This window comes from Rattus norvegicus, chromosome 10 (genome assembly GCF_036323735.1).
Source record: "Rattus norvegicus strain BN/NHsdMcwi chromosome 10, GRCr8, whole genome shotgun sequence".
NCBI classification, from domain to species: domain Eukaryota; kingdom Metazoa; phylum Chordata; class Mammalia; order Rodentia; family Muridae; genus Rattus; species Rattus norvegicus.
The window spans coordinates 11,525,001-11,552,622 of NC_086028.1; the positions used below are offsets into that span (position 1 = coordinate 11,525,001).

Below are 27,622 nucleotides of genomic sequence, written 5' to 3' on the forward strand. Positions count from 1 at the left end.
TCCTTTTCAATACTGTAAGTCGACCTTTGATCGAAGCCACCGGAGCCCAGGTCCCGGGGTTGTGGTGGTGCATAGCACGCGTGGGAGCATGGGGCTCCAGGGCTGGGCCTCGGCCCTGGGGCCGAGGAAGCTGACACTGAGGTGCCTGGCCTCTCTCGCCAAAAAGCTTTTTTATTTTTTGTTTTTGTTTTGTTTTTGTTTTTTCCTTCCATTTAAACGTGTTTTTAAGAACAGGGAAAATCAAACAAAACCCCAAGTTTTTTGCTTCCTCCCCAGAGCCAGCCCGAGGCCGTCTGTCTCCACCTCTTCCCTCTATTGGGTTGTCTTTTTCTCTTTTAAGCACTTACATGGGTTGGGGGTCAGGCTGGGTTGGGGCTTTCTGGGGATCCGGACCCGGGAACAGGGGGACCCGGGAATCCGGGATCAACATTGCTTCTCGGTTGGGGTTTGCTGCTGCCATTGTCCCCTCCCCCTCCCCACCTCAGCAACAGAATTGGCCACTCTCTGCCTCCACCTTCCACCTTCCCCTGCAGGGTTCCTGTCATTGATCCCAAAAATGTCTTTGTCTCTCTTTTTGTTTTGTTTGTTGTTGGTTTTATTTTGGTTTTGGTTTTGTATTTTTTTTTTTAATTTTAAATTTTCTTTTTTTCTTTCTTTTTTTACAATTTTGAGGTCTTTGTGTCCAAGGAGAAGCTATTATATTTTGTTAAGAAAATGGGGGTAGGGAACAAAATACCAAGAGGCCATTGTGCCTTTGTAAAGAAACAAAATAAAATTTGTACTTTGTTTTTTAGCTGCTGTTTTTTATTGAGGATGTACTGTTCTGGGATCCTGGCCTGGGCTGATTGGCCTAGACTAAGGGGTGGTTTTTGGACTTCCTAATCCAGAGAGGACTGTGTGCACACAGTGGTACCCCTGAACTGTGTGTGAAGTTGCAGTGAGGAGGTCGGGATCCTCACAGACCATGGGCTTCCCTGGGAGGTTCAACAGCACGTGTGCCAGGACCGAAGGGAATGCCGCCAACTTCTGTTCGAAACCACCAAGGGAAGGAAGGAACAAGCACGCCACATTTTCTAACTCCTAGGGAAAGAACACAGATGCTCACAGGCTGTGGGAGAACTGATAAGCCACTTCCTGTGTGTAGTCCTGAGCCCCTCTTCCCCCAGGTTCCAAATCCCCCTAGGAATTTGTGAGCTGTTTCCTGTTTCCAAAACTGTTGGATGGTACCCACAACCTAAAGAACGACCCATGGCAGTTATGAGTAACTGACCTTATTGGGGGTTCCTTACAGAGCAGACGGTTGAGGATGGCTGTTTCCCTCAAGTCTCTCCTCTACTTGTTTTATGTGGCTCTTAGCCCACACACAGCAGAGTTAACTTAGACCCGGCTTTAGAGCAGTGCCCAGCAGTTAAGCAGCACAGGTTCAGATAAAAACAGACTCCAGGAAAGCGCTTATGTGAACTCAACCCTTGTTCCTAATGGAGGTTGGGAAGGTAAGCAGATTTCAGCAAACACTGTCAGACCATAGGAAGCCTGGCTTTGTTATGCTGTGGTCTGGCACACAGAATAGCTCCGTGGGAGCGGGCTGTAAGACAGTTACTCATGCTGGGTCTCGAGGAGGAGTCTCACACCCTGTGAGGAAGCCCATGTTTTCTGTCGCCATGAAATGCTGTGTAAGTGCGCATGCCCCGACTCTGGCCGTGGCCAGCCAGGGCTCAGCTCCATGTACACTCACTTCCTCTGAACCTGTTTCCTTTCCTGGGAATTGTACGTAATGGTAGTTCAAGGAGGAGAGTCTCCATCATGTTTCTTAGTCTTCTCGAGACTAGAGATCACTTTATGGCCCAGGTCTCATTCCTGCTTAGTCTGTATGGGACGAAGGTCGGCAGAAAAGCCAGTTTCCATCTCCAGTGTGTGCCTGCTCATGAACTTACTCAGCAGAAAGGTGGAAAAAATTTTAAACATTATATATCTACAAGGCCTACAATTTGTCATTTTATGAATGGACCCAATCATTCACAATGTTGATGAACTCATCCGATTAAAAAATATCTCCGCAACTTCCAAAGGGGCCCCTTCTCCTAAAGCTCTTCATGACTCATCCTCCCAGTCCCACACAGCCACCGAGCTCATGTTAGAATTCCAAATGGGGGCTGGCAGAAGGGAAGATGACGGTCGGTCGGTGCCTGATACCAAGCCTACCTGGGTTTGATCCAAGGACTCACATGGTCGAAGGAGAGAATAGACTCCTGAGAGTTGTCCTCTGACCTCCACATGTATACCATGGCATGCTAGAAAAAAGAAAAAAAAAACACCTAAATTCCAGCTCTCAGGAGGCAGGTGGTTTGAGGTAGTGATTTCAAGGTTGGGCAGGCTACACAGTGAGATCCTATCAGAAAACAAGCAAACAAACAAACAGAAAATCCTCCCAAACCAACAAAACAAAACAAAACACTCCCAAACTAACCAACCAACCAAACAAAACCGCACAAAAGTTTTATCGCAGTAATTGAAACTCACACTTGATTGTGCTTTTTTATTTTATTGAGAAGCCACCATCAGGATGGGAATTAGTATCTCCTCAGTGTTCCCCCAGTCTCTGTTGTTTCCCTGGTCTATCTCTCATAGTTGTTGTTTTGCAAAATACTATACATTTGCAAATATGTAGCCATTCGAGTATGGTGTCTTTAGGTAGCATGCCTAATTTTCTCTTAGGTGTGAGGTGGTCGACAGGACTGGATACATGCAACTTCCTAGAGCATCAACAGAGAGCGCTATGGGCCTAGGATGTCTGTTTCTGGAGGGACCGAGGCTCTGCCTCCTTACGTTCTGCTCTAGTCCCATAGGCCAGAGGCGGGGCTTGGGGCGGAGCCAAGGAAAATATTCCTCTGGAAAAGCGCCGGCGCCCAGCAGTGGTAGGCGGTCTCTTGAGAAGGCTGTGGAAGCCCTTGGCGCGTTCCCGCCCCTTCCGGGTTTAGCCACGCCCTCTCCGCGCGCACACTCCAGGGCGTCTAGTGGAGTTCCGCTCGCCGGCGCTTCTGGCCAACAGGCTGCGGAGTTAAAACCGGTGTCCGGCGGTTCGAGGCCACTTTCAGTTGGTCGGATGGTCGTGCTGGGATGTCTTTACATGTGCGACTTTAAAATGTTCCAGAGGATGCCGTAAAACAACAGAGAAATAGGTGACATTTACGTACTACACTTAATTATGCCTGGAACATTGTCACCTCAGGGGATGGATACCTTAGGCTCCTTCATTGTTCCGTGAGCTCCAAGCCGACGCGCTATGGGACGCCGCCGCCCGAAGTTTGCACTTTATTCTTTTTTTTTTTGAGCTGGGGACCGAACCCAGGGCCTCGTGCTTGCTAGGCAAGCGCTCTACCACTGAGCTAAATCCCGAACCCCCAGTTCTATCCTTCTTGTGGGGGATAGAACTCAGGTCATCAGACTTGCCAGCAGTCTTTACCACTGAGATGTTTTACTAGCCCTAATATAATAAAAGTAAAAAAAAAAAAAAAAGTAATTGTGTGTGTCTGTGTACATGAGTGAAGTACCTGAAGAGGCAGAAGGGAGAATCAGATCCCCATGAGCGAGAGTTAGAAATCTAACAAGATTGCTGGCAGCCAAACTCTGGTCCTCTGGAAGAGCGGAGACATTTAATTGCTGAGCCATTTTCCAGTGTCCTATTTAATTTAGTTTAAGTTTTTAGAGACAGAGTCATTCACACGAATTTCAGGCCGTCCTTCAACTCCCCATGTGACTGAGGATAACCTTGACTTCCTGATCCCCCTCTGTGCGTTGGGATCACAGGGGTGTCCCATTACATCTTGCGTATACATCAGCAGTGTGTTAATTTCTTTTTCATGAACCAGACGGTTTATTGCAGAAATATGGTCAAGGTTCCGGCTGAGGTCCCAGCTGAGGCAGTGCTGGGTTTCTTGGTGCAGGGGTGAATAGGGGCTGGCAGGAAGGTCAGAAGCTTTCATCAGACCACGGCCTCTAAGTTGCGAGATGTTCAGGGCCGGACTGCAGGCTAGGCTTGTGTCATCCAGCTTTTTGCTATCTTGTATCACCACAGAAAATCTGGTGAGCCAGCGATTCCCAAAGACGGGAACCAAAGAATCAGTTAGTGATGAATCTGTCTTCCCAAAGGCCCCAGTGGTATCAGCCAAGGTTTTGCATCCAGTTTTGTGGGTTTGATCACAACTTTTTGGTCACAAAGACTTACCTAACACTCATATGCTGCTACCTACATACCCTTGGCTTTCAGAGTCTAGGCTTGCTCCACAAACCCGGGAAAGTGGGTCTTTGAACAGTCAGGGCTAAATGTCCCAGCAACTCCAAAAAGCACACCCTGGTGTCTTTAAATAACTCCACCATGTTCACAATTCTAGACTTTTTTCAAAATACCTTCTATGGCCGGCAAGGTTACTGAGGTGCAGCTGCAACTAACGGCCAGCTGTGTGCCTCTCCTACTGTTTCTTAGCCTGTCCTGGCTAAGGACAAGTGTGGACTTCAAGGTCCCACCAACAACACGCAGCCAGACTGGCCATGTACCTACCTGCCTGCCAGCGCTGGTTTGTTAGTGCTCTGTGTGACTGTTCCATAATTTATTTTTCCATTTACCTAGAGATGGACCTCTAGATTGTTTCTAATCTATAGCTTGTAAGTTCATTTTTACAGGATGGATTGGGTCCGTTTTCCATCTTACCCACGAGTAGGTGACAACTCGTGTTTGTCTTGTGCTTGGTTGACGACCTCCTTGGTGGTTGTGTCCTTGAAATCGGGGCTAGTTATTCTTGGTCCCTGGTTCCCTCTTGGCCCTATTTTGATCTCTGTTAGGAGCAATACTTTCCCACTTCTCTTTGCTTTAAGAATGTTGTCAAGGACCAACGCATTATACCTTGTTGCCTTTAGATGCCTCTCCAGAAAATTCTTGCTGAGTCTCAGTAGCAGAAGTAATTTCATTTCTTCTGAGCATGTGGTCTGTTCTTAGTTTAAGGACACTGAATTGGGCATGTGGTTAAGTTATGCATGTGTTAGGTCTTAAATATATTGGTTTTTTTTTCCTCCTAGACTTCCCTTTTGTGTTTCTTCCTGTCTCTCTTCTGCTGCTTGCTGCATTCTTCTTACATTTTATGAATTATCAGCAACTATGTTCATGGCATAGTTTGACACATAGTATGTGCCCCTGTGTGTGCTGTGGTTTGGGCAGAATAAGAGGGTAATGCCTCAGCTGCATAAGATGTTTGAAGAGTCATCTGGTGGTAGAGGAGGGGGCCTTGCCATGCCCTTGGTCTCTTCAGCAGTGACCCATTGGCCCCAAGCCAGTACGCAGAGCACATGGAGATCACCAAGCAGCCTCTCAGATGGAGCCAGCCATCTGACCATGCTGTCCTTAGTATCAAATGTTGGTCCTGGCTCCACCCCACTATCCCCCACCTCCAACCTGTCTCTCTCTGCTTTCCTCAGTGCCGATGAATGTGTGACATTCGTCTTTTTCACATGGAGTTCTGTTTGTCTGCCTTGTCCTTTAATCCTGGGTGGGGTGGGGGCCAGACTCCATTTCTGCCTCATCCCTTCTGTTTGTCGCCCTGCCGAGTTGCAAGTTTCCTTTGTTGATTGACAAGAACATGTGCCAACCAAGAGAAGAGGGTGGGGCTGGGGGCTGCAGGCAAAACTGGCATTAAATCTGGCAACTGTGCAAAGGAATGAACTCCTCAAATGGCTTTCCTTGCCTCGCACCCCTGATTTTGAAAAAGGAACCAGAGCTGACAGCTGCACCATTTCCTGAATTAGGCGGCCCAAATCAAGGATAACTCCAGGGAGCAGCCTATCTGGGTGAACACTCTCAGGATTAAGCAGACAGCATGCAAGTGTTTGGGGACGTTTGTGGTGCTTTTCTTCAAAGAACAGAGGTTGCCCTCAACAAATTTCTCCTGTTAACTTCTGCTCTGTGAGAGCTGAATACACTGCTCTGAAAATTGGGGATGCACACAGAGTTGACGAAAATGTGCTGTTCTGTTGTAAGAAAAGGAGATGCCATTGAGGCTAGATGGGTAGGTGGACTCATTGCCACCAAGGGAATGGCCCAGTGCTTTTTCTGTAAGATACCGAGATGGCAGGTGGGAAGATGAGTTGCTGGCTGATTCTAAGTACCCACAAAGGGTATTCCAGTAGACTGCGTGAGTGTGTCAGAGGTTCTGTGGAAGGAGTACCCATCTTGGGTGGGAATTTGACTTTTTAAAAAAAAAAGATTTATTTATTATATGTAAGTACATTGTAGCTGTCTTCAGACACACCAGAAGAGGGCATCAGATCCCATTACAGATGGTTGTGAGCCACCATGTGGTTGCTGGGAATTGAACTCAGGACCTCTGGAAGAGCAGTCAGTGCGCTTAACTGCTGAGCCATCTCTCCAGCTGAATTTGATGTCTTCTAAGATTGATGATCTGTAGTTACCAAGACCGATAGGATTGTCCTTTTAGTAAGTGCTAGTAGTAGCTCTTACTTAGTAGCTCTTAGTTGTAGCTCACACTTGTACTCTCAGTATTCAGGAGACTGGGGCAGGAATATTGCTAGAATAAGTTTGAGGCAACTTGGACTACATAGTAAGGTTTTAAGCGGGGCTGAGATACAGTATGAGACAGATGCTCCCCCCTAACTCCCACCCCCAACCCCGTGACAGGATCACTCTGTCTTCCTAACTATTCTGGAGCTCACCAGGCTGGTCTTGAACTCACAGAGATTCACCTGTCTCTTGAGTGCCAGGATTACAGGTGTACTCCACCATACTCAATGAGAGACTCTTAAAAAAAAAATCCCCAAGTTTGGATGAGGTAGCTTAGTGGGTAAAAGTGTTACACGAAGCCTGATGACCTCAGTTCAGTCCTCAGGACTCATGGTGAAAGGAGAGAACTGACTCACCAAAGTTGTTCACTGTCCTCCACACTTGTGCCATGGCGTAGTAAAAGATGCCAAAACTGGGCAGGGTGGCTTCCACTTACACTCTCAGGATGTGGGTGTGGAGATGGGAGGACCAGGAGTCAAAGGCTACTCATGACAACATCGTTTGAGACTAGCCCGGGATACTTGAGACCCTATTCCCCCACCCTCACCCCATGCCCCTGGCATCCCCCCACCCTTGGAATGTGGAACAGATGCAAAGTCAAATGCTGCCTAAGTTAAGGTCTGACAGTTTCCTGGGTCCTTGAGGAATGTTTGAGCCTCAGAGCCTACCAAGTCAGCTGCCCAGGATAGACCAAGCTACAGACACTGTGGCAGGAACCATAACATTCCGGCCCTCAGCTTGCTGGGCCGTGTGGCCTTTCACATTGTCTCCACACCCTGCTTCTGCCACCACTGTTCTTCACCCTAGGTGTTAAGTTAGTGTGCCGCAGTCATGACCCATATTCTTTTTTCTTTTGGGTGGGGTGGGGTGGGGTAGGGTTTGATACGGGATTTCTCTGTGTAGCCCTGGCTGTCTTGGAACTCACTCTGTAGTACAGGCTGTCCCCAAACTCCTGAGAGCTTTAGGTGTGCACCACTACCCTGCCCAGCATGACCTGTGCTCTTAACAAGTATGTGGGTTAAAATTAAATGAAAGGAGCCAGTGTGGTGTTACATGGCTAATCTCAGTACTTGGGAAGCCAAAGCAAGAGAATCTTGATCAGCCTAGGCAACATGACAAGACCGTTTCAGTTACAGACAGACAGCAGGGAGGCTTGGTATGACACATGCTTGTAACGGCAACCCTTGGGAGATAGACTCAGTAGAATCGGGAGTTTAAGGCTAGCCCCAGGTACACAATGAGTTTAGAGCAGCCTGGACTACCTGAGATCTCAAAGTGTTTTTTGTTTTTGTTTTTGTTTTTGTTTTTTTAAAATAGCAATTCTGTAAAGTTCCTAACTCATTTAACAACCAAGGAGACAGGTTCTACCTGCTATCTTGTGTGCATCTTCAATCCCCGTTCTAGGCATTTTCACCATTAGCAAAGTGGCAGTTTCATCACGAGACCACTTTAGGAAGAGCAGCTGTGTGAAAGTGAAGAGAAAAAAAGGGGGGCAGAGAAGGAAACCCTTGTTGAGGGAACCGAGGCCGCGTGTTTGTAAAAGTTTAATTTCCTTAGTCCTCAGCTTCCCAAAAGCCTATACTGCTGTGACTCGACCCTATTGTCATAACCAGCCTTTGTCCAAGGCTATCACTTGCCAGATTAACTTCTCACCACTCACCAACCCGATGTGTGTAGGATCACCGACCACCATACATGAGCCCAAGAAAAAGATTGTGGGTGGTGCTGGACATGGTAGCTCATAAAGTAGACCATCCAGGCCTGAGCTCAGGAGGATGGTTAGAGTTAGGGTTCTGTATTCATCAGCTACCCATAGTATAGCAAAACCTGACACTGGTTACTGAAGGAACTGCCTTTGTTACTTTTCTATTGCTGTGATAACATACCATGACCATGGCACAGAAGGATGAGAGTTCATCCTGGTGGGGAAGCATAGCAACAGGCAGCAGGTGAGGTGGCTGGAGCAGAGGCTGAGAGCTTACATCTTGAACCATAATAAGCTCAGAAAAAGAGATTGAACTGGGAATGGCATGTGACTTTTTTTTTTTTCCAGAGCTGGGGACTGAACCCAGGGCCTTGCGCTTCCTAGGCAAGCGCTCTACCACTGAGCTAAATCCCCAACCCCAGCATGTGACTTTTAAACCTCCAAGCTGGCTACCATTGCCTGATTCTTCAAGGCCACACTTCTTCATCCTTCTCAAACAGTGCCACCAACTGGGACCAAGTATTCAAATACCAGAGACTATAAGAGACATCACATGCAAACTACCTCAGAGGTAAAGAAAGGTTTGTTTTGGCTTATGGTTCTGGAAATTTATGGTCCATGGGTATCTGGTGAGGGTAGCTTGTCATGGTGGAAACATACTGGAATGAGTGTTCATGTCTCCAATTGAGAAGAAGAGAAGAGGACAGTCAGGGTCCCACCATCTTTTCTTTAAAGCACACTCCTTGTGATCTCAGGACCTGCCCTAGGCTCTACTTCTAAGTCCACAGAAATTCCCAATATTGGCATCTTGGGGATGAATCCTTCTACACAGGACTTTTGGGGGACATTACCTATATTTAGAGCATAGCAGTCTCTCAGAAGGCGTGTGCCCAAAGGTTTCCCTGGATTAAGACTCTTGGGAAAGGAGAGAAGGAAGCCATATGTGTTGTGCCCCTCCCCCAATGGTCTGCCAAGGCCAGGCCCATGCCAGTGCAGAGTGCTTGCATTTAGCAAACTTGTTCTCTTGGGCACATTAAATCTAAACATTGAACTCACATGTCTTCTATGATCCTCACCATTAAACCTGGCTCTACTCTTTTTTTTTTTTTTTTTTTTTTTGTTCTTTTTTTTGGAGCTGGGGACCGAACCCAGGGCCTTGCGCTTCCTAGGCAAGCGCTCTACCACTGAGCTAAATCCCCAACCCCCTGGCTCTACTCTTGAACCACACAGAACAAACTAATGCTTCTTTTGTCAATGGAAATGAACTGTCAGGTCCTCAAAATTCAGGGTTGATTTGTTGGGGCCCCTTTCATTCCAGGAGAAAGTCTCTCAGGGATATATATGCTTCTTCCCCTTTTAGAAATTCCTTCACTGTGGCCTTTTGAAATATGGCTAGGGCCATAGATCTGTCGTAGCCCCTCAAACCTGCTGGTTTTGCTGAGACACCTTGTACCCTTCCAGACTCATTTATCTTTTTTCTTCCTTGTTTTGATTTTTTTGTTTTGTTTTATTTTTTGAGACAGGGTTTCACCATGTAAGCCTGGCTGGTTTAGAACTCGCTATTGTAGACTAGGTTGACCTCAAATTCACAGAGATCTACCTGTCTCTGTCTCACAAGTACTAGGATTAAAGGGGTATGCCATGATGCCTGGGTTCCATCCATTTTTTAAAAATTATTAATATTTTGCTCGTTTGTTTCCAAGTCAAGATAGGGTTTCTCTGTGTAGCCCTGGCTGTCCTGGAACTCACTCTGTAGACCAGGCTGGCCTCAAACTCAGAGATCTGTCTGCTCTGCCCCCTGAGTGCCGGGATTAAAGGCATGCGCCATCACACCTGGCCCATCTTTATTATTTTGATCATATGTCTCTGTGTGGGAACACACACGTTTGTGTGTGCTGCAGGAGGTCAGGGGTGTTGGCATCCCCTGGAGCTGGGGCTACAGGTAGCTATTAGTCACCTGACACAGGTGTGGGAACTGAACCCGGGTCTTCTACAAGGGTAGTAAGAACTTTCAATCATTGATCCCCTAAAATTATTTTTATTTTATATATTATTATTTTGTATATAATGTGTCAGTGCAGATGATGCCACTGTTTGCCTGTGAAGGTCAGAGGACAACTTTCTCCTCCCATTGTGGAGCTGGGCATTGAATTGAGGTTGTCAGGGGATGGCTCCCTTGCAGACTTTTAACCCCAGTGTGCAGCAGCTGAAGCCACGGAGGCCCAGATGTGTAGTCACTGAGACAGACTTTGCATTTTGTCAAGTAATTTACCAGCGATTCCAACAAACCACAGCCACAAACTAGCTCAGAGATTGTTTTCACAGATGAAGTCTTTGGACACATCCATTTGGTCTTGTTATTTATGGCTACTCTTGTAAAATGTGAACTTTTTGCCCTCTGGCCCTTTACAGGAGAGCCTGCTGGGAGTGGGACTTGAGTGGCCCCTCCCTGGCCCTCCTCACACATGTTCTTAAACACACTTCTCCCTTTCCATCTCTGGACTGTCAGCCCGAGACTGTCAGGAGCAGGCAGCTTGTAAAAGTAGGGCCAAAGCTACCATGGCCCCAAATTCTTTTTTTTTTTTTTTTCTTTTCTTCGGAGCTGGGGACCGAACCCAGGGCCTTGCGCTTCCTAGGCAAGCGCTCTACCACTGAGCCAAATCCCCAACCCGGCCCCAGATTCTTAAAGGCTGAGCAGGGGCTTGGTGACTGTGATGAGTGATATAATATGCTATCAGCCAGATTTCTTAGGCTACGTAAGGTCCGTTTGAGAATTTGTGATTTAAGAGTTTATTTTCTGTTGAGTACCCTTTTAGTCTCTTGTTTTCCAAAAAGGACACCCCTTTTCCTCTTTAAAAAATTGTGGAAGCATAAATAATATAGATAGATAAAATAGACATTTACTATTCTGATTTTTAAAGATTATTTTATGGTTTTGATTTTTTTTTTTACAAAAATTCTTAATTTATTTGTGTATTGGGGGTGTGCATGTGGCCGTCACAGAACAACGTACAGGAGTCAGTTCTTTGCTACTACCAAATGGGTTTGGAGCTCAAACTCAGTTCATCAGGTTTGGCAGCAAGAACCCCTACCCACTGAACTATCTTATCAGCTTTGCCTGATTTTTTGAAACAGGGTCTTTGAGCTCAGGCTGGTCTGGACCTTTCTGTGTAGTTGAGGATGACATTGGTCTTCTCTTCCTCCTTCCCTCTACCCTTTGTGATAGAATCACAGGTATGCGCCCTCTCATCTTGAGTAAAACCCAGTTCGGTGGCAGTAATCGTGCTCACAGTGTCTGAGTGCAGTCTTTCCCCAGTATTGATTGAAGTCTGGGCCTCCCAAGTGTGAGACAAGTGCTTAACACTGAGCTACAGTCTCGTCCTGCATGCATCCCCTTGTATACATCCACTTAGTTCTCACCTATCTGGTTGGTTACTGAAGGTGCCCTCATATAAATGGAGTCACAGGATGTCTGTTAGGACTTGTCTGTTGTCTCACACCCCCATGTCACGTGTTGAATCCCAACCCCTAGCACCTTAGCATGTGATTTAAAGATAGGACTGATAAAGAAGTAGTTAAGGTAAAACGAGGTCACTGGAGTGGGCCCTAATCCAATCTAACTGGCGTCCTCATAAGAAGAGATTAGGCACAACACACACACACACACACACACACACACACACACACACACACAGAGGGAAGACCATGTGAGGACACAGGGAGAAGGTGTAACTTGCAAGCCAAGGACAGACACCTCAGAAGAAACCAATCCTGCTGATACCTCGGGCAAAGATTTCCAGCCTCCAGAATTATGAGACAATAAATGTCTGTGGTTCGTGATTTCTTTTATAGTAGCCCTAGAAAAATAATGCACTCTCCTATTTCACTCAGGGTAACATTTACTGGAAGGTTGACACGTGTCGAAGCGTGTACTATAGCCTCATATCCTTGTATGGCTAAGTGGTACTTCACTGTGTGAAAGACGGAATTTTGACTCTGTTTACTTGCAGAGACACATGATTGCTTCCAGCCTTTGGCTACTGTCAGCCATGCTGTTATGAACGTGGTGTGGTGTCTGATACTCCAAACAAGTATCTCCCCATCTCAGAAGCACTGGGCCTATGAGCACTTGTTCTTCTTGCCCAGGTTTTAATTCTCCGGGCTCACGTTGACACTTGTGTCATCCCCATATTCTTGTATTCCTCAGCTCCTCTTTGCTGACATTGTAATCTTTTCCCAATGATGGTGTTCACTACTCTGATTGATGGAGGGGGTCACAGGTACATTAGGAAGACTGCTAGGGTCAAATTCACACAGCAGCGTTTTGACTGGTACTGCGAAGCCTGACCTGGCTTCCCTGACCCTTGAACTGGTGGTGAGGTGGTGAGAATGTGCCTGCTTCTCACTAAATGTGAGGCACTCAGCACAGAGAAGGTGCTTTTTTTTTCCTGTGACCAACTGTTCCTTCCTCTTCTGCAGTGACTGCTCAGCCATGATGTGATTGTGACAATCCTTAGTGATGTGTTAGATTAGCAGGACCAGTCGATGCTTTAGAGAGAGAACTTGAAGGCTGGAGAGATGGCTCAGTGATTAGGAATGCTCGCTGCTCTCCAGAGACCCCGAGTCTGCTTCTAGCACCCCCACCCCGAGGTTTGGTTCACAACATCCCACAACTCCAGCTCTGGGGGGGGGGATGCAATGCCTTCTTCTAATGGTGACCAACATGTGACATACATGTGCACGCACACAGATGTGAGTTAAAAGAAAAAAGGTTACTAGCTTTCAATTTGGAAGGAGAGAACTGTCTTCTGGCCTGTGTGTGCACCATAACGTGTGTGTGTGTGTGTGTGTGTGTGTGTGTGTGTGTGTGCGTGCACGTGTGTGTGCATGCACACACATCCTTGTGCACATATATGCACACAAAAATTGTTTAAAAAATAAATCCTTCAGCGAGGCACACCCGTGCATCTAAAGAATGCCTCAAGGTAAGGGCTAAGGCATGCTCAGAAGGGAGTTCTTGAGTTCTTGGCTGGCACATGGAAGGCCTTGAGTTCCATTCTCAGGACCACACATACCCACTAAGTCAAGTGTTAGGTCGGGCAGGGGCTGAAACTCTAGTGCACCTTTGGGAACATAAAAACAAAATAGTACAATCACCAGGGGAAATGTTTTAAACATATTTATTGTTGGCATTTTGCCTAGGCTCCGCCCTACAGTTACCTGGCAACAGCGAGGTATACCTGACTCACTATAAAAGGGGCTGCTTGTCCCCTCCTCAGTTTCTTGCCCTTCTTCCTCTCTTTCCTCTCTGTCCCTTCTTACCCCATTCCCTTCCCCCCACTCTCCACATGTTCATAGCTGCCACCCACCTATTTCTCTCTCTGCCTTTCTCTGTCTCTACTACCCTTCAACTCCCTTCCCCATACCTAAATAAACTTCTATACTAGATAGTCGTTATGGCTGGTACCTTAGGGGGAAGGGATGCCTCAGTATGGGCCCACAGAGGCACCCCCTTCCACCTCATCATACCTTGCCTCTACCAAATATGTCCCTGGCTTCTTTTTCTTTTTTATAAATCACAACAGATATCATATGACCCAACTATTTCACTCCTAGGCATTTACACAAGAGAAACCGAAGGTTCGATCTGTACGTTGGTATAGATACAAATAAAAGTTTATAACAACTTTACTTGGTCTAATCTTGGAGACAACCCAACATGCCCATCAGCAGGTGAGTGGATCACCAATTGTGGCTTGTTCCTCCAATGGACAGCTGGTCGTTGATAAAAGGGAACGGGCTATTGACACAACGGATGAATCTCGAAATAATTGTGCTAAGTGAAAAAAGCAGATAAAGATCATTGATCGCACTTGCAGCCATAGTTGTGAAGAGCAAACTAGTGTGTGTTGACAGCAAGGAGATTAAAGGTTGCCAGACTGTGAGGGGAGGGATCTGTTCGTTATCTTAACTGTGCTAGCGTACGTGACATTGCAGACATGGGTCAGATTTTATCAGTTTGTACCCTTTAGATAGGTGTGTGTATTAGGCATGATGGTGCACACCTTTGATCCCAGCACTTGGGAGGCAGAGGTAGGAGAATCCCCAAGTAGAGGCCAACCTGGTCTACAGAATGAGTTCCAGGACAGCCTGGTTATACAGAGAAATCCTGTCTCAAAAAAAGCAAAAACAAACAAAAAACACCCAAGAAACCCTATGTAGTATATTTTTTGTTGATCGTAGATCAGTAAAGCTGCATTAAAATGATAAAGCACAAGAGTTGGGAATATGGTTCTGTGGCAGAACGTTCTGGCCTAAGCCGGATGTTCAATTCCAGTACCATGAAAACAAGCTTTGAGAAATGTCAAGTTCCTAGCACAGAACAGGTGCCCAGTTTGCTTTTTGTTCATTTACTCCATGGTCAGTTGCTGCCTCCTCCCTTCCTGGTGACACTATCCCCCTGGCTAGACAAGCCAGCGTCTGTTGTCTCTCAGCTTCCTACAGCTGACTTTCAGGGCTACCGAAAGCCCAGAGGAAGACTGCATCCTAAAGCGCTTTGGAGAGGCGACTGAACGTTCAGGAGCCCCTGCCCACTGGAAATGGATCTGCCTCTCCGACTGACATCACGTCATTCAGGCGATTCTCTAAGCCCCCTTTTTCCCTCTGCTCAGCATTCTCTGAACAGAGGCCCTGGAAGGACAAGCTTGTAGTCATCGAACTCAAAGGTCAGATGTCGTGTGTTTTTCTATTTGCTAGATTGCAGATCAGTGACTATCAGATAGGACTGGTTTCCATTTGGCTGATAGTCCCTCATTTGGAGGCATTTCCAGGTCCTTGACCTATCTGAGACTTTAGTTCAAGGTAGCAAATATTCTAGGAAGACTCAAGTTCCTAACTCCTGGACCTCAGCCCAAGGGGCGTCTTTATCCCCTTATCCCCTACCCTGGACTAAATGATCCTGGGCATGTTAGGAGAGCCCACTGATGGGCTCTGCTTCTGATGCTTGGAGCCTAGGACAACGCCCACGGTAGCCCTTGGGGGTCTGGGCTTCTTCCCCATCATGTTTGCCCAGTTGCCCCAGTGACTGTGTGACCCTTCTCCCCCGCCCTCCGCCGCCTGCTGCGGCCGCCTGCACCCACCATATAAATAGAGGCGAGGAGCAGCTGGGCTCTCTTGGCAGTCACCATGAAGGCGCTGCTCCTGCTCTGCTGCTTCCTGGCCTCGCTGCTGCTTTCAGGACAAGCAGGTATGCCCCCTGCACAAATGACTCCCACCGCGCCCCTCATGTTCCCAAGCTTTCATCGGAGTGGAGGGCTGGGACGACGGCAGAAGTTTGCTTCTAGCTAATATCACTGCCCTTCTCCCAGGGGCCTGGGACACAGGGATGAGGTGCTAGAGAGAAGTGGGGGCCGGTGAGGGATTCTGAGAAGAAATGAGAGCAAATGGTCCTGAGGTCTAGGCCAGGTTCAGAGAGCGGCATCTGACTGGAATATGCTGGAGAGAGGACCCTTCAGAGTCAAGCCTAGAGGAATCTCTGAGATGGATAAAAATAAGATAGTCTTGGAGCTGGAGGTTGTCTGCGTTAGCATCTTGGTGGGATAGGACAGAGGACTATTTCGGTGAGTGACTTGGGAGGTTTGCATGTCCGTGGACGGAGCGGGACACTGCAGACAAAGCTGGAAGTCTTCTTATGGACAGTGGGACAGAGTTGGGATTGGGAAAGGGTATGATTGCATGGGAAGCGGAGAACTGGTGATCGGGTCGAGAGCAACACGGGATGCGAAGAGAGCCTTCCGAGGGGCAGGGCCTTTCATCAAGAAGGGGGCTCGCCTCTGCACACCGTGGCTCTCCTTTGACATCTCAGCACTTTGTGCTGCAGAGGTGGTGGCTTGGGTTGCAGCATGAGGATTATTTATAGGCTGCAGAGGGGACACCCGATCTTTCTGCCACCTCTCTTGTTCTTTAGGCTCCCAAGGCTGGCTTCCCCTTGGGGATTCTTTGGGGAGGTGCTCTAAAATTCCCCCTAGGGATCTAGGACACCCTGGTCTGTCTCCTGAGCTAGCACTTCATCTTTGTGAGATTTCTGGGACTACGTTTTACCTGTAAGATTCTGTCTCATGGACTGGAGTGACAGAGGTGCAGTCCCAGTGAGAGTACAGGCATTTGAGGAACAAAAGCCATTCTTTGGGGGGTGTGAGAGGTAAAGCTGCGTGCTCTAGGCCATTGAGCTTGCTACTGGGCCCTGCCCTTGTCTGCCCTTGAGTTAATTTGGTCTCCATGGGGCTGTGGTGGCTGGAGTGGCGAGTATTCCAAGCGGCAAGCGGCTGTCAGGTGGCTAAGTATGGAAACAGTCCTGTAATTGGATCCCGAGCCCCAAGCCACTGCCACCCTCTCCTCTTCCCAGCCCCTCCTCTGCTGGGTCCAGCCCCAGCTGCCACCTTGAAGCTTCCACATAGCAGAGTCCCAGGAATTTCTGTCCTTTTAGGGGCATTTAAACATTTTTCTTTCTTTGTACAGAGGGGGCAGGATTTCTAAGTTATTCCAAAAGCTCTGCTCAGAGCCCTTGCTATGGGAAAGAGGCATGTAATTTCTGGGAAGGTTTTTCTAGGCTATTGCTTTTTTGTACCCAGGAGTGTGAGCTTGCTCCTGCTTGTCCATTAGTGTACAGATTCCCCTGCTGGCTTGTTCTACCACAGGCATCACTGCTTTGCCCAGTTGTAGATTGTGTATCCTGAGGTGGCTTCCACTTCAACTCAGTGAGAGGTTACAAGACACCTGATGGTTTCCCTATACACCTATTTTCTCTTATTCTTTCTTTCTTTCTTTCTTTTTTTTAAAAAGATTTATTATATATATACATACACACACACACACACACACACACACACACACACACACACACACACACTGTTGCTGTCTTCAGACAATACCAGAAGAGGGCATCAGATCCCATTACAGATGGTTGTGAGCCACCATGTGGTGGCTGGGATTTGAACTCAGGACCTCTGGAAGAGCAGTCAGTGCTGTTAACTGCTGAGCCATCTCTCCAGCCCCTTCCCTTTACATCTATAATAGCAGTCTTTGCTAGTGGTTGATTTCCCCCCAGAACTTGCCATGTTAAAGGTTAAAGGTCATGTCTTTGTATCTGAACTCTTGTCTCCCCTCTTCTTCCTGTCAAGAAGCAAAAGTCTTCTCCAGCTCTACCCCCATTTCCAAAGATAGGAACCCTGGAGCACAACTGACCTTACCTCCCACATTGCTCTCTCGGTTTCTCTAGACTGGGTGGTTGACTCAGAAGCTCTTCTCATTAGGAGACCCAGCACCCCTGTTTCTCTAGACATTTGTCACAAGTACCTACACTAGAACTTGGGAGCAGCCGTTGGCTCCTGTCACCAGGCTCCTCTGGTTCCTTCCCTTGTCCTGCTGCCCCTAGTTCTTTCTAATTACCTGAGTTGTCTCCATGGTCTAAAGATCTGGAAGGGAGATAGGTCTCACCAAGAACTCCAGAGATGATTTAATGAATGTTTTCATTGGACAGTGAAGGAGAGAAAAACCCAGAGAAGTGATGGGACCTTCCCAGTCAGGGACAGAAGCACATGCTTCAGTGCTGTTAGCACTCCACTGGGAACCATGTCTCTCCCCTGCCAGCCTTCCTGTGACAGACCCAGTGGATGAATGTGAAAGGGGTAGTGGACGAGGACATCCAGGAGGTTTCTGAGAATGTTGCTTCAGATCCTTTGACCCTCACCCCTCCATCCCAATGGCAAGAGATTGGTGTGTACTGGGGGTGCCCATCTACAGACCTAGGATGTGTCCATCTCATTCCCTGAGAGCACAGGTTGCCTCCTCTTTACTGTAAGGCTATGTATCTAGAAGGAAACCTCCTTTCTGTCTCTCCCACAGGGCAGTCCAGCTCCTACTGTCTTCTGTTGGGAGGTTTTAAGAGGAGTGAATTCAGGGTTCCAGGGAGAGCCGACCTCAGAAGCCTCAAAGCAATGTCCCCTTGTCTAACGTGTGAAAGCTGGACAAACTCATAGGGTGCATCTTGTTTCCCCACTTTCCATATAGAGCCTGTGATGTGCTGTGCTAGGATGTGCTTAGAAGGATGTGTGGGGTCCACAGTTTGGGAAATCCTGCTTTTGCCCCATATATGTTACAATGAGCACCATATGTTACAGTGAAGGTCAGATAACTGTCAATGGCCAGTCAGAACAGGATTCAGGTCTCTTTTCTTCTCACCCTGTGCTCTTGCCCATTTATCCTCCTGGGAAGGTGAAGAGAAGGCCAGATGCAACCAACTGGCCTTTGATGTCTGCTTGTGAAGGACCCAACTTCCGTGAACACAAACGGAAGACAAGATGGCTGTTCTGTTGCTGGCTGGGCCTCAGGGGTGGGGGTGAGGCTGGGTGCTGTACTTGCTGGCTGGGATGAAGGCGACAGCTGGAAGAGTGCGCCATGTGGAACAGGGTCTGTGACTGTGGGTGGGGGTGGGCACACTCTACTCTTAGTCCAAGTCCAAGTCTATTGTGTGGAGTGTTGCTCGAGGAGTTGAAGCCATTCATTCACACAGCTTGAAATAGTTCATCATTTCACATTTGCTGTGTCTGCTGTTTTTAAAGTATGATATTGGAGGAATTTGGAAGACATTTTCGGCATACCTTTGGTCTAGAAGGAAGGAGAAAGACAGCTTTCCCCTTACACAGATGCTGGGCTGATAAGATACTATCATAATGGAGATTTGAGAAAGAGAGGAGCTGAGGTAGGGCTATTGGACTGAGAGGAATGAAGAATGTCTTTTTTATGAAATCAATAATGTTTGCACTTAATGATTGGGAGAGGCAAGTGTGTGTCCCAGCATGTATGTGGAGGTCAGAGGACAACTGTTGGGAGTCTTGGTGGTCTAATTAGTGTCGTCAAGCTTGGCAGCAAACACACTTTCCTGCTGACCAACTTGATGGCTCTGAGGAGAAGTTTCAGATGAAGTGAGATGAGTTTGGACCTTGAGGGAAGAAGGATTCCGCTGTGAGAAGATAGCAGGAAGGGAATGTGTGTGAAGGGAACCAGCCAGCCTTCTGGAGTGAGCCGTGAACGGCCTTGAGCGAAGGCTGAGGAAGTTCCTGGCTGAGGAAGAGAGCTTTCTTTTGTGGTCAGTGGGAGCCATGGAGAGCTTGGAGGAGACGTGCTTGGCTATGTTGGTAGGAAGGAGCAGGACTGGGGGAGACATTAAAGTCGGCTATGTCAGAGAGTAAAACGCCAGCGAGTGTGAGAGTAGGTAGAAGAGGCAACCCAAGCAGAGTTAGGATCCCCAAGCCAGACTTCCCCACCTGGGCAGGACCCTTAAAACCAGACTTCTCAACACCAACCCTCACAGGCTTCCTTGCAGTCAGTGGAGGAGTTGTCAGAACAAGACACTACCATGCAGGAGAGAACACATGCTAGATGTTCAGTTTGGGCTGAGTGTGGTGATACGCGACTTTCATGTTAGCCCTCAGGAGGCAGTGGCAAGTAGACTCTGTGAATTAGAGACCAGCCTGGTCTTCCTAATGAGTTCCAGGCCAGCCAGGCGTGAAATTCTGTTATACATGCACCAAGTTCAGTTTGGGTCGTTTTGAGTGCCACAGACTATGGGACATCTGGATGGGGATTAGAAAGACTGAGTGTGTTGGCCCATGCTCATAATCATAACACGGAGGAAAAAGGTAAGAGGATTCAATTCTGCATTCAAGTCATTCTGGGCTCTAGAGAGGGTCTCTGTTTTAAACAAATAAAGGAAAACAGAGGAAAGATGAGATTGTAGCCTGGAACTGGATAAAAATAAGGCCTGGGAATGCAGAAGTTCCGTTCATTTACAGAGACCAGCAAGGCTGGGAAGGAGGGGGCCATTGCAGAGGGAGAAAAATAAGACCAAGAACTAATCTTTGAAGGACACTGGAATTGAAGATTAGGAAGAGGAAGAAGATAACAAATGAGTGTCGGAAAGACGGAAGAAATACCAGGAGACGGAGTGTCCGGTGGCCAAGGGAAAGGGTGTCTCCTAAAGGAAGGGGCAGTCAGGGGATTAAACGCCACAGAGACCTGGGGCACGAAGAGGTGTTGATTTTGACCACCCAGAGGTCACCGTCAGATTAGGAGGGATTTAAGAGTATTTAGTGGTCACATTGAGGCGGCATATTTAGATGTGGGGAGTTAAAGATTAAATCAGCTGGATAAAAGCCAGTAACAGAATTTCGGGGCCAGAAGGCATTGCAGACACAGAGAAACTTTAACACTGGGCACGTTTCTGAGCCAACAGGGAAGGCTCCTGTTGAAAGGAAAAGATCTAAGAGCACAGGGAAAGGCTGGGGTTGTGGCTCAGTTAGCAGAGTGACTGCATAGCATGCATGAGGCCCTGGGTTCAATTCCCTGCACCATGTGAAACCGAGGATGGTGACGTGCTCTGGTAATCCCAGCACTTGGCCGGCGAAGAGAGGAGAACCAGCAGTTCAGGGTCATTCTGGGCTACGGGGTGAGTCAGAGACAGGCTGGACTTCATGAGATCCTGATTTAAAAAAAAAAAAAGACAAGAATGAGATGGCCAATGGGATGTCTAAGATGTCAGAATTCTCAAGGCAGACACAGAAGGCCTGAGCATACTGAGGCTCTGATGAGAAGCGGTGAAGAGACCTTGGATAGATACTGTGTTAGAATCAGTCTCAGTGGCCTCTGCTATCCAAGGCGCTGAAGTAGGCAGTATGTTTGTAGGATCTGCTGGGGATTTCTCTAGAACAGTGGTTCTCAACCTTCCTGATTTCCTGACCCTTGAATACATGTGGTGAAGCCCAATCATAAAATTGTTTTTGCTGCTACTTTATAGCTGTAATTTTGCTACTGTTATGGATCAATCATAGCGTCAATATCTTTGAAGGTAGAGGTTTGCCAAAGAGGTTGTGACCCACAGGTTATGGAAGGCCATAGAAGGGAGAACCTGACAAACCTTCCAAGAGCTCTGCGTAGCTAGGGAGACTGGTTACTCTGAGCTCGAGTTGAAGCCAAGCCAGTGTCCACTGTTGAGAAACAACTGGGAGATGCCTGGAAGAGAGGGCTGAAGGTGGGACCCCAAACCAGCACAAAATCTCATCAGTGAATGTCAGGGGCTGCCACCTCCAGTCAGAGTGGCTGAACTTGCCCTGACTCCATCACCCAGGACGTGTACTTAGCAGATGCCTGTGGAGCCTGCTGTGGTTTGTAAAGCACTGCTCGGGGCCCCTCTGGACTCGAGGTTTTAAGTAGATAAAGTAGATACTGACAGGGGAAGCCCATGGCCTGGGTGGTGATCTTGCTATTGACGAGAGATGAAGACAGGCTCGGCTCGCCCCTCTAGCTCCATCTTGGCTTGGACAAAAGGGACAGACAAGATGGTGAGGCTCCTCTCCTTCTTTTCTACGTCGGGAGCCCTGGCTCCTCAGAATCTGCAGACCTCACCCGCTTTCTTAGGAAGGCATTGGAGCAGAAGCTGCCTGTCCTCAGGAGGCATCCATACTGCAGGGTCCAGTGATTCTTTCTCGGCTTATTTCTCCGTCTCCCTGCCAGCCCTGTGCCTCTTCTTCAGATCATACCCTACCACAGTTTAGTCAGGAAAAGCTATACTCGTGCCAGTGGAAGACCAGGGATCAATAGCTTGAACCGTTGTTTTTATCTCAAGAAAGGCATCTCTAAGGTAGAATTTCCCATTGGTTTGGTGAGCAAGGCCTGTGGAACCCCCTAATTACAATACAGAGCAATGGGTAGTCCCTGATTTCTGTAGACTGGGCCTCCTCTACCTGGTGCTGAGTAAGAATTGGAGACACAGGGAGCCCAGGTGCAGGGCTGCCAAACTGGATCTGTTTAGTGTTCCTCAGGTCTCAGTCTCCCGGGTCCATCCCAGCCAGTATGCCCAGCAGGAGAATTACAACAAACGTAATTCAGGGAACAAATGGGACTGTCAGATTCAGCTGGGATTTTGGAGACTGGTCTCCAGACTGCCCACTCTGGCCTGACGGCTCTGCTGTTGTGAGGATCGAGGAGTCTCCCCCATCTCTCCCTGCCTGAGAAAGAGTTTCTCTGTGCAGCCCTGGCTGCCCTGGAACTTCCTCTGTAGACCAAGTTGGCCTCTGACTCAGAGATCCGCCTGCCCCTGCCACCCGAATGCTGGGATTAAAGGCATGCACCACCATGGCTGGCAGGAGTCTTAACCCATCTGGTTTCAGCCTCCTCCTTCTCCACTCTTGAAAGTGGTTTTACTAACGATCAAGGTCCCAGGTCCCTTCCACCTAGGGGGAACATACTTGTCAATTGTCAACTTACACGTATTCACCTTCCCTCCCAGAGCAGCCAGCCGTTCCTGAGCTGCTCAATTGTAAGATAGAAAACGTGTGGGGCTGGGGATTTAGCTCAGTGGTAGAGCGCTTACCTAGGAAGCACAAGGCCCTGGGTTCGGTCCCCAGCTCCGAAAAAAAAAAAAAAGAATCAAAAGAAAACGTGTGAGGAGAATCAGAATTCAAGTGTCAGAATTAAACCAGAAGTGTAAGTAACAATGCATTATATTTTATTAATAACTGGATATAATTAGTTAATAAGTAGAATTTAATCAGAATGAAAGGGCCACGAGATCAACTGTCCACACCTCTAAGGCCACCACAGCCTTTTTTTTTTTTTTAAGATTTATTCATTTATTATATATAAGTACACTGTCGCTGTCTTCAGACACACCAGAAGAGGGCATCAGATCTTATTACAGATGGTTGTGAGCCACCATGTGGTTGCTGGGAATTGAACTCAGGACCCCTGGAAGAGTAGTCAGTGCTCTTAACCACTGAGCCATCTCTCCAGCCCCCCCACCACAGCCTTATAGTGGGTTCTTTAGTCCAGTTTAACAGTTCCTCCTCAGCTCGTATGGAGGAAGCTGCTTTCAGCTGCCCTGGGGTGAATATTCCCACGGACAGATTCTGAAGACACAGAGAAGGTATTGTGGCCAGTGGGAGACAGCATGGAAGTCTGTCTTTCCTGAGATGGTGCAGTGCAGGGTGTAGGAAAGCAGAGGGATTCTATGGGACCCTGGCTGGACTCCTGGCTCTCTGTAAGAGCTTTAGGGGACAGAAAAGGGCTGTTCTCCATTCACTCCTTCCCAGGGTTCTTTGCACAGCCTCCTTGAGAGTTCTTACTTCTTCCTCTGTTTAGAGTATGCTAGGTACTGTGTGACTGTGGGCTATGTGCCAGCCTTTGGGAACAGAGGGCTCATCAGAGGCCCTCAGAGTATTTCTGTGGTCTTCCTTAGGGAACTCCCTTTTAGATAAGGAGATTGGGTGGATTCCAGTCAGGACATAATCAGAAGGAAGTGTGAAAAAGCAACAGAATGACCAAATTCTCTGGGAAGTTGAGTGAGTCCAAGGAGTGGGAGTGTTTTGCCCAAGGAGGGAGAGCTGAGGCAGATGTGGGGTCTTTAGCTCTCACAGACCCTTCTTGGCACCTCCAAGGTCCTGGCAGAGCCACATGGTACAGGCAGGAATGGACTGGCTGTGCCTCTGCCCTGGAGAGCTGACCTGCTATTTGGAGAGATGACTTGCACTGTAAAAAAATGTTACTAACACCCCCTGCAGCCTACACTCTGGTTGGAGTACAGAGGAGAGTTAAGAAGGTCGGCTCCACAGAGGGAGTCAGCCACACTTGTAGGAGGAGACAGTCATCAGATAGTCTGCTTCTGGAGCCCAAGAAACTGCACTTTTATTATTTCTCTTACAGACACATAAATAAGTAGTTTTTTTTAAAATCATGGCTTTGTTTTCATTTCTGACACTCCACCATGGTCCAAAAAGATTAAAAGGGAAATCCCAGAAATAAGCAATTCAGAAATTTTAAATAACTTTTTTCTTTTGAAGCAGAGTCTCACTCTCTGGTTTTGGCCTGGCTGGCCTGGAACTCCCTGTGTAGAGTAGACTGGTCTTGAGCTCTCAGAGACCGCCTGTCTCTGTCTCCTGAGAGTAAGGACTGCCCGACCACTGTCTAATTGTTCTAGTTCATTATTAGTTTTATTGTTACTCTTTTCCTACCTCCCCCAGCCCTTCCAGTACTGAGGGTCTCATGCAGTCTGGACATGGACTCTGCCACTGAGCTAGATCCTCAGCTCACTGCGCCTAAGTTTTAAAATTTTATCACATTTATTTATTCTGTGTGTGTACACATGCACACTCACACTCACATACACACACATATATACAGACACACACATACAAACACGCACACATGCACACACACATATGCACACTCACACCACACACACACCCACACACACATACAAACACACACACACATACACAGACACACACACATGCACACACACATGCACACTCACTCATACCACACACACCCACACACACATACAAACACCCACACACATACACAGACACACAGACACACGCACACATGCACACGCACACACATGCCTTGGTGCATGTGTAGAAGTCAGAGGACAACTTGTAGGAGTCAGGTCCTTTCTACCACTTTAGAGTTCTGGGAGTCAGACTCGGGTTATCCAGGCTTGGCAACATCCTTCCTACTGGGTCATCTGGTTGCTACCCCACCTCCCTCTTCTTGAGGCAGGATCTCAGATAGCACAGCCTGGCAATGCTGTGTAGCCCAGGATGATTGTGAAAGGTTCTTCCTGCCTCCACCTCCCAAGTGCTGGGATGATGTTTGAGCACTGCCATGCTCAGTTTGATGTGATACTGAGGATGAAACCCTGGGCTTTGCTCAGGCTAGCAAGCACTTTATCAAGTGAGCTACATGTCCGGGCCATCACTGTGCTTACTTTGTAAATTAAAACTGTATAGAGCCAGTGAGATGGTTCAGCAAGGGAAGTCATTTGCCACTAAGCTTGATAACCTGAGTTTCGTCCCCAGAACTCATGTGGTGGATGTAGTGGATGTGGTGGACATGGTGGAAGGAGAGAACTCACTCTGGCAAATTTCCTTCTGACCTCCACACACGTGCCATGGCCTGTGTGCATCCTCCTCACCAACAAATAAGTAAAGAAATAAAAATTTAAGAGGGTTATCATAGGTAGGTATGCACAGACAAAACACGCCCGATGTAGAATTCAGCACTATGTGGTTTCAGGCCTCTTCATGGGACCTGGAAACGTCCCCTGTAAGACCAGGGGGACTCCTATTGTACTGTATTACTAACACTCAGCATGGAGCTTGGCTCACCAGAGGCACTTAATAATGTCTAATGAATGAGCAGATGATTTCTGAAAGCAGCGTGATCTACAGGCGTGGGGGAAGCTCAGAGTTTTGCACTGGCAGGAACAGGATGAGAGCCATACTGGCTAGAGTGGGAAGCTCATGTTCAGGGGAGACAAGGCCACCCTGATGGATTGGAGCCAGTTGGGAAGAACCTTGAAGGCCAAGCTAAGAGGCTCTCTCCCTAGCCTGCTCTCCTTTTGACTAGACCCCACCCCCTTCTCCTCCCTCTCAGATATTTTTGGATCCTTCTAGAGCAGGGACAGCACCCTGAGTTCAAACAGGTGCAGGCAAAGCCTGGCCTGGAGTTTGGTGCTTACAGGAAGTGGGTTGTGCTGGGAGCTCAGCCCAGAACCAAGCCAGGGGAGAGCCCTGGGCCTAGGGAGTCCCCTCCTTCCTTCCCTCCTCCAGCAGGCCACTGCCAAGCTGCAGCCCCTGGTCCTCCTCCAAGTGGCCATTGGGTTAGAACCTAGCTGCCCAGTTGTCTCCAATAGAATTTTCCCTAGATGGCAATAGGTAAAAGTTTGACTGACAACACCAGACCCTTGGCTCCTCTTTCTCTCTCCTTTGTGTTAACAGTGTCTCTATGTAGCTGGCCTTGAACTCATAGCCCTTCTTCCTTAACCCCCTAAGTGCTGGGATTATAGACATGAACCATCTTGCTCTTTGGGGATAATAATGCCTGAGTTCTTGAGAACGGAGGCTATGTGACTAAAGTAAGAATAAGGGAGCTGGAGTGGGGAGAGCTCAGTTGGTAAAGCGCTTGTCTAGCACATGAGAAGGCCTGGGCTTTATCCTTAGCACCACATAACTGGTCATGGTGGTGTATGCCACTTGGGAGGTAGACCCAGACGGATCAGAAGTTCAAGGTCAACCCAATATCCTGGGACATGTAATGAGTTTGAGGCCAGATTGGGATATACAAGGCCCTATCTCAAAAAAAATGTCTGTCGGATGTTTAAAATATTCTTTGAGTCAGGCATGGTGGTGTACACCTCAGTCCCAGCATTCATGAGGCAAAGGCAGGAGGATCTCCGTGGGTTCGAGGCCAGCATGCTCTATATAGTGTGTTCCAGGACAGGCAGAGCTACATAGCAAGTCCCTTTCTCAAAAAAGTTCTTTGATATTTTTAAAATGTTTTTTAATTTTTTTTAAGATTTATTTATTTTATTTACAGATGGTTGTGAGCCACCATGTGGTTACTAGGAATTGAACTCAGGACCTCTGGAAGAGCAGTCAGTGCTCTTAACCATTGAGCCCTCTCTCCAGCCCCCAAGTTCTTTGATATCCCATGACTTTTTTTTATGCTAACAGGGCTGTGACAGTGGTGGCACGTTCTCACTGTGGAGCATATGTGCTGTCACTTGACATGTGCTGCCAGTTTCCCCAAATATCATGGGACAAGAACAACCGAGGGACTCTATCAGCGTTCCACTCCCACTGGGGCTGTTAATATCTTTGGGATTCTCTGTCCTCAAAGAGCTTACAAACCAGGAGAGGGGTTACTCCATACTCATGAGATGAACAGAGAGCCATATAAGGTAGATGGAATCAGGGGCTAAAAATAAGTAGCCAGAGAAAGAGAGAGAGAGAGAGAGAGAGAGAGAGAGAGAGAGAGAGAGAGAGAGCGCGCAGTGAAGTGGGAGCATTTGTCAGGCTCTGTGGCTGGGAGGGGGCGCTCATGTGATGCCAGGACGGTAGGGTAGGGACTGGGGCTTGGGACTAGTGAAATCACATCTGTTAGTGTGGGAGAACGTTTGACAGATTTCAGAGGCCAGGTTTAAGCGTTGGTTCCTCAATCATTTTCCTGTGGTTGCCATAACAAGTCATCCCAAACTTGATGGCTTAAAACGTTAAAAAAATGGCTGGGTGTGGAGGTGCACACCTTTAAACCTAGCACTTGGGAGTCAGAAGCAGGTGTGTGTGTGTGTGTGTGTGTGTGTGTGTGTGTGTGTGTGTGTGCATCCAAGTCCAGCCTAGTCCACATAGTTAGATCTCATCTCAAACAAAACAAAACAAAACAAAACAAAACAAAACAAATCTCACGAAAATATTCTGGCTCAGTTATAGAGTACAGAAGTCTAAAATCAACAC

The 27,622-nt window shown here is 47.7% G+C and overlaps 2 protein-coding genes and 1 long non-coding RNA gene across 12 annotated transcripts in view; 2 read left to right on the forward strand and 1 right to left on the reverse strand.

Annotated features, from left to right (window-relative positions):
- Tfap4 (transcription factor AP-4) overlaps positions 1–794 on the forward strand; it is an 18,553-nt gene extending 17,759 nt beyond the window's left edge. For 6 of the 7 annotated variants that reach the window (XM_039086267.2, XM_006245819.5, XM_017597365.3 and 3 more), the window contains one exon: positions 1–793. This exon is cut by the window's left edge and continues 318 nt beyond it. The gene's annotated coding sequence lies outside the window, so the exon portion shown is untranslated. The other variant, NM_001108267.2, reaches the window with a different exon arrangement.
- LOC134480651 (uncharacterized) lies at positions 783–2,256 on the reverse strand. The gene is made up of 2 exons (XR_010055297.1): positions 1,271–2,256; positions 783–1,080 (listed from the first exon to the last, which is right to left on the reverse strand). It is a non-coding gene; the product is annotated as an uncharacterized LOC134480651 (long non-coding RNA).
- A 13,108-nt stretch (positions 2,257–15,364) lies between these two features.
- Srl (sarcalumenin) overlaps positions 15,365–27,622 on the forward strand; it is a 44,142-nt gene continuing 31,884 nt past the window's right edge. For 2 of the 4 annotated variants that reach the window (NM_001371633.1, NM_001371781.1), the window contains exon 1: positions 15,443–15,519. In NM_001371633.1, coding sequence (NP_001358562.1) covers positions 15,459–15,519 — 61 coding nt within the window. In that variant the 5' untranslated portion in view covers positions 15,443–15,458. Of the gene's footprint in view, positions 15,520–27,622 lie in introns of all 4 variants that reach the window. The other 2 variants (XM_063268901.1, XM_063268900.1) reach the window with 2 other exon arrangements.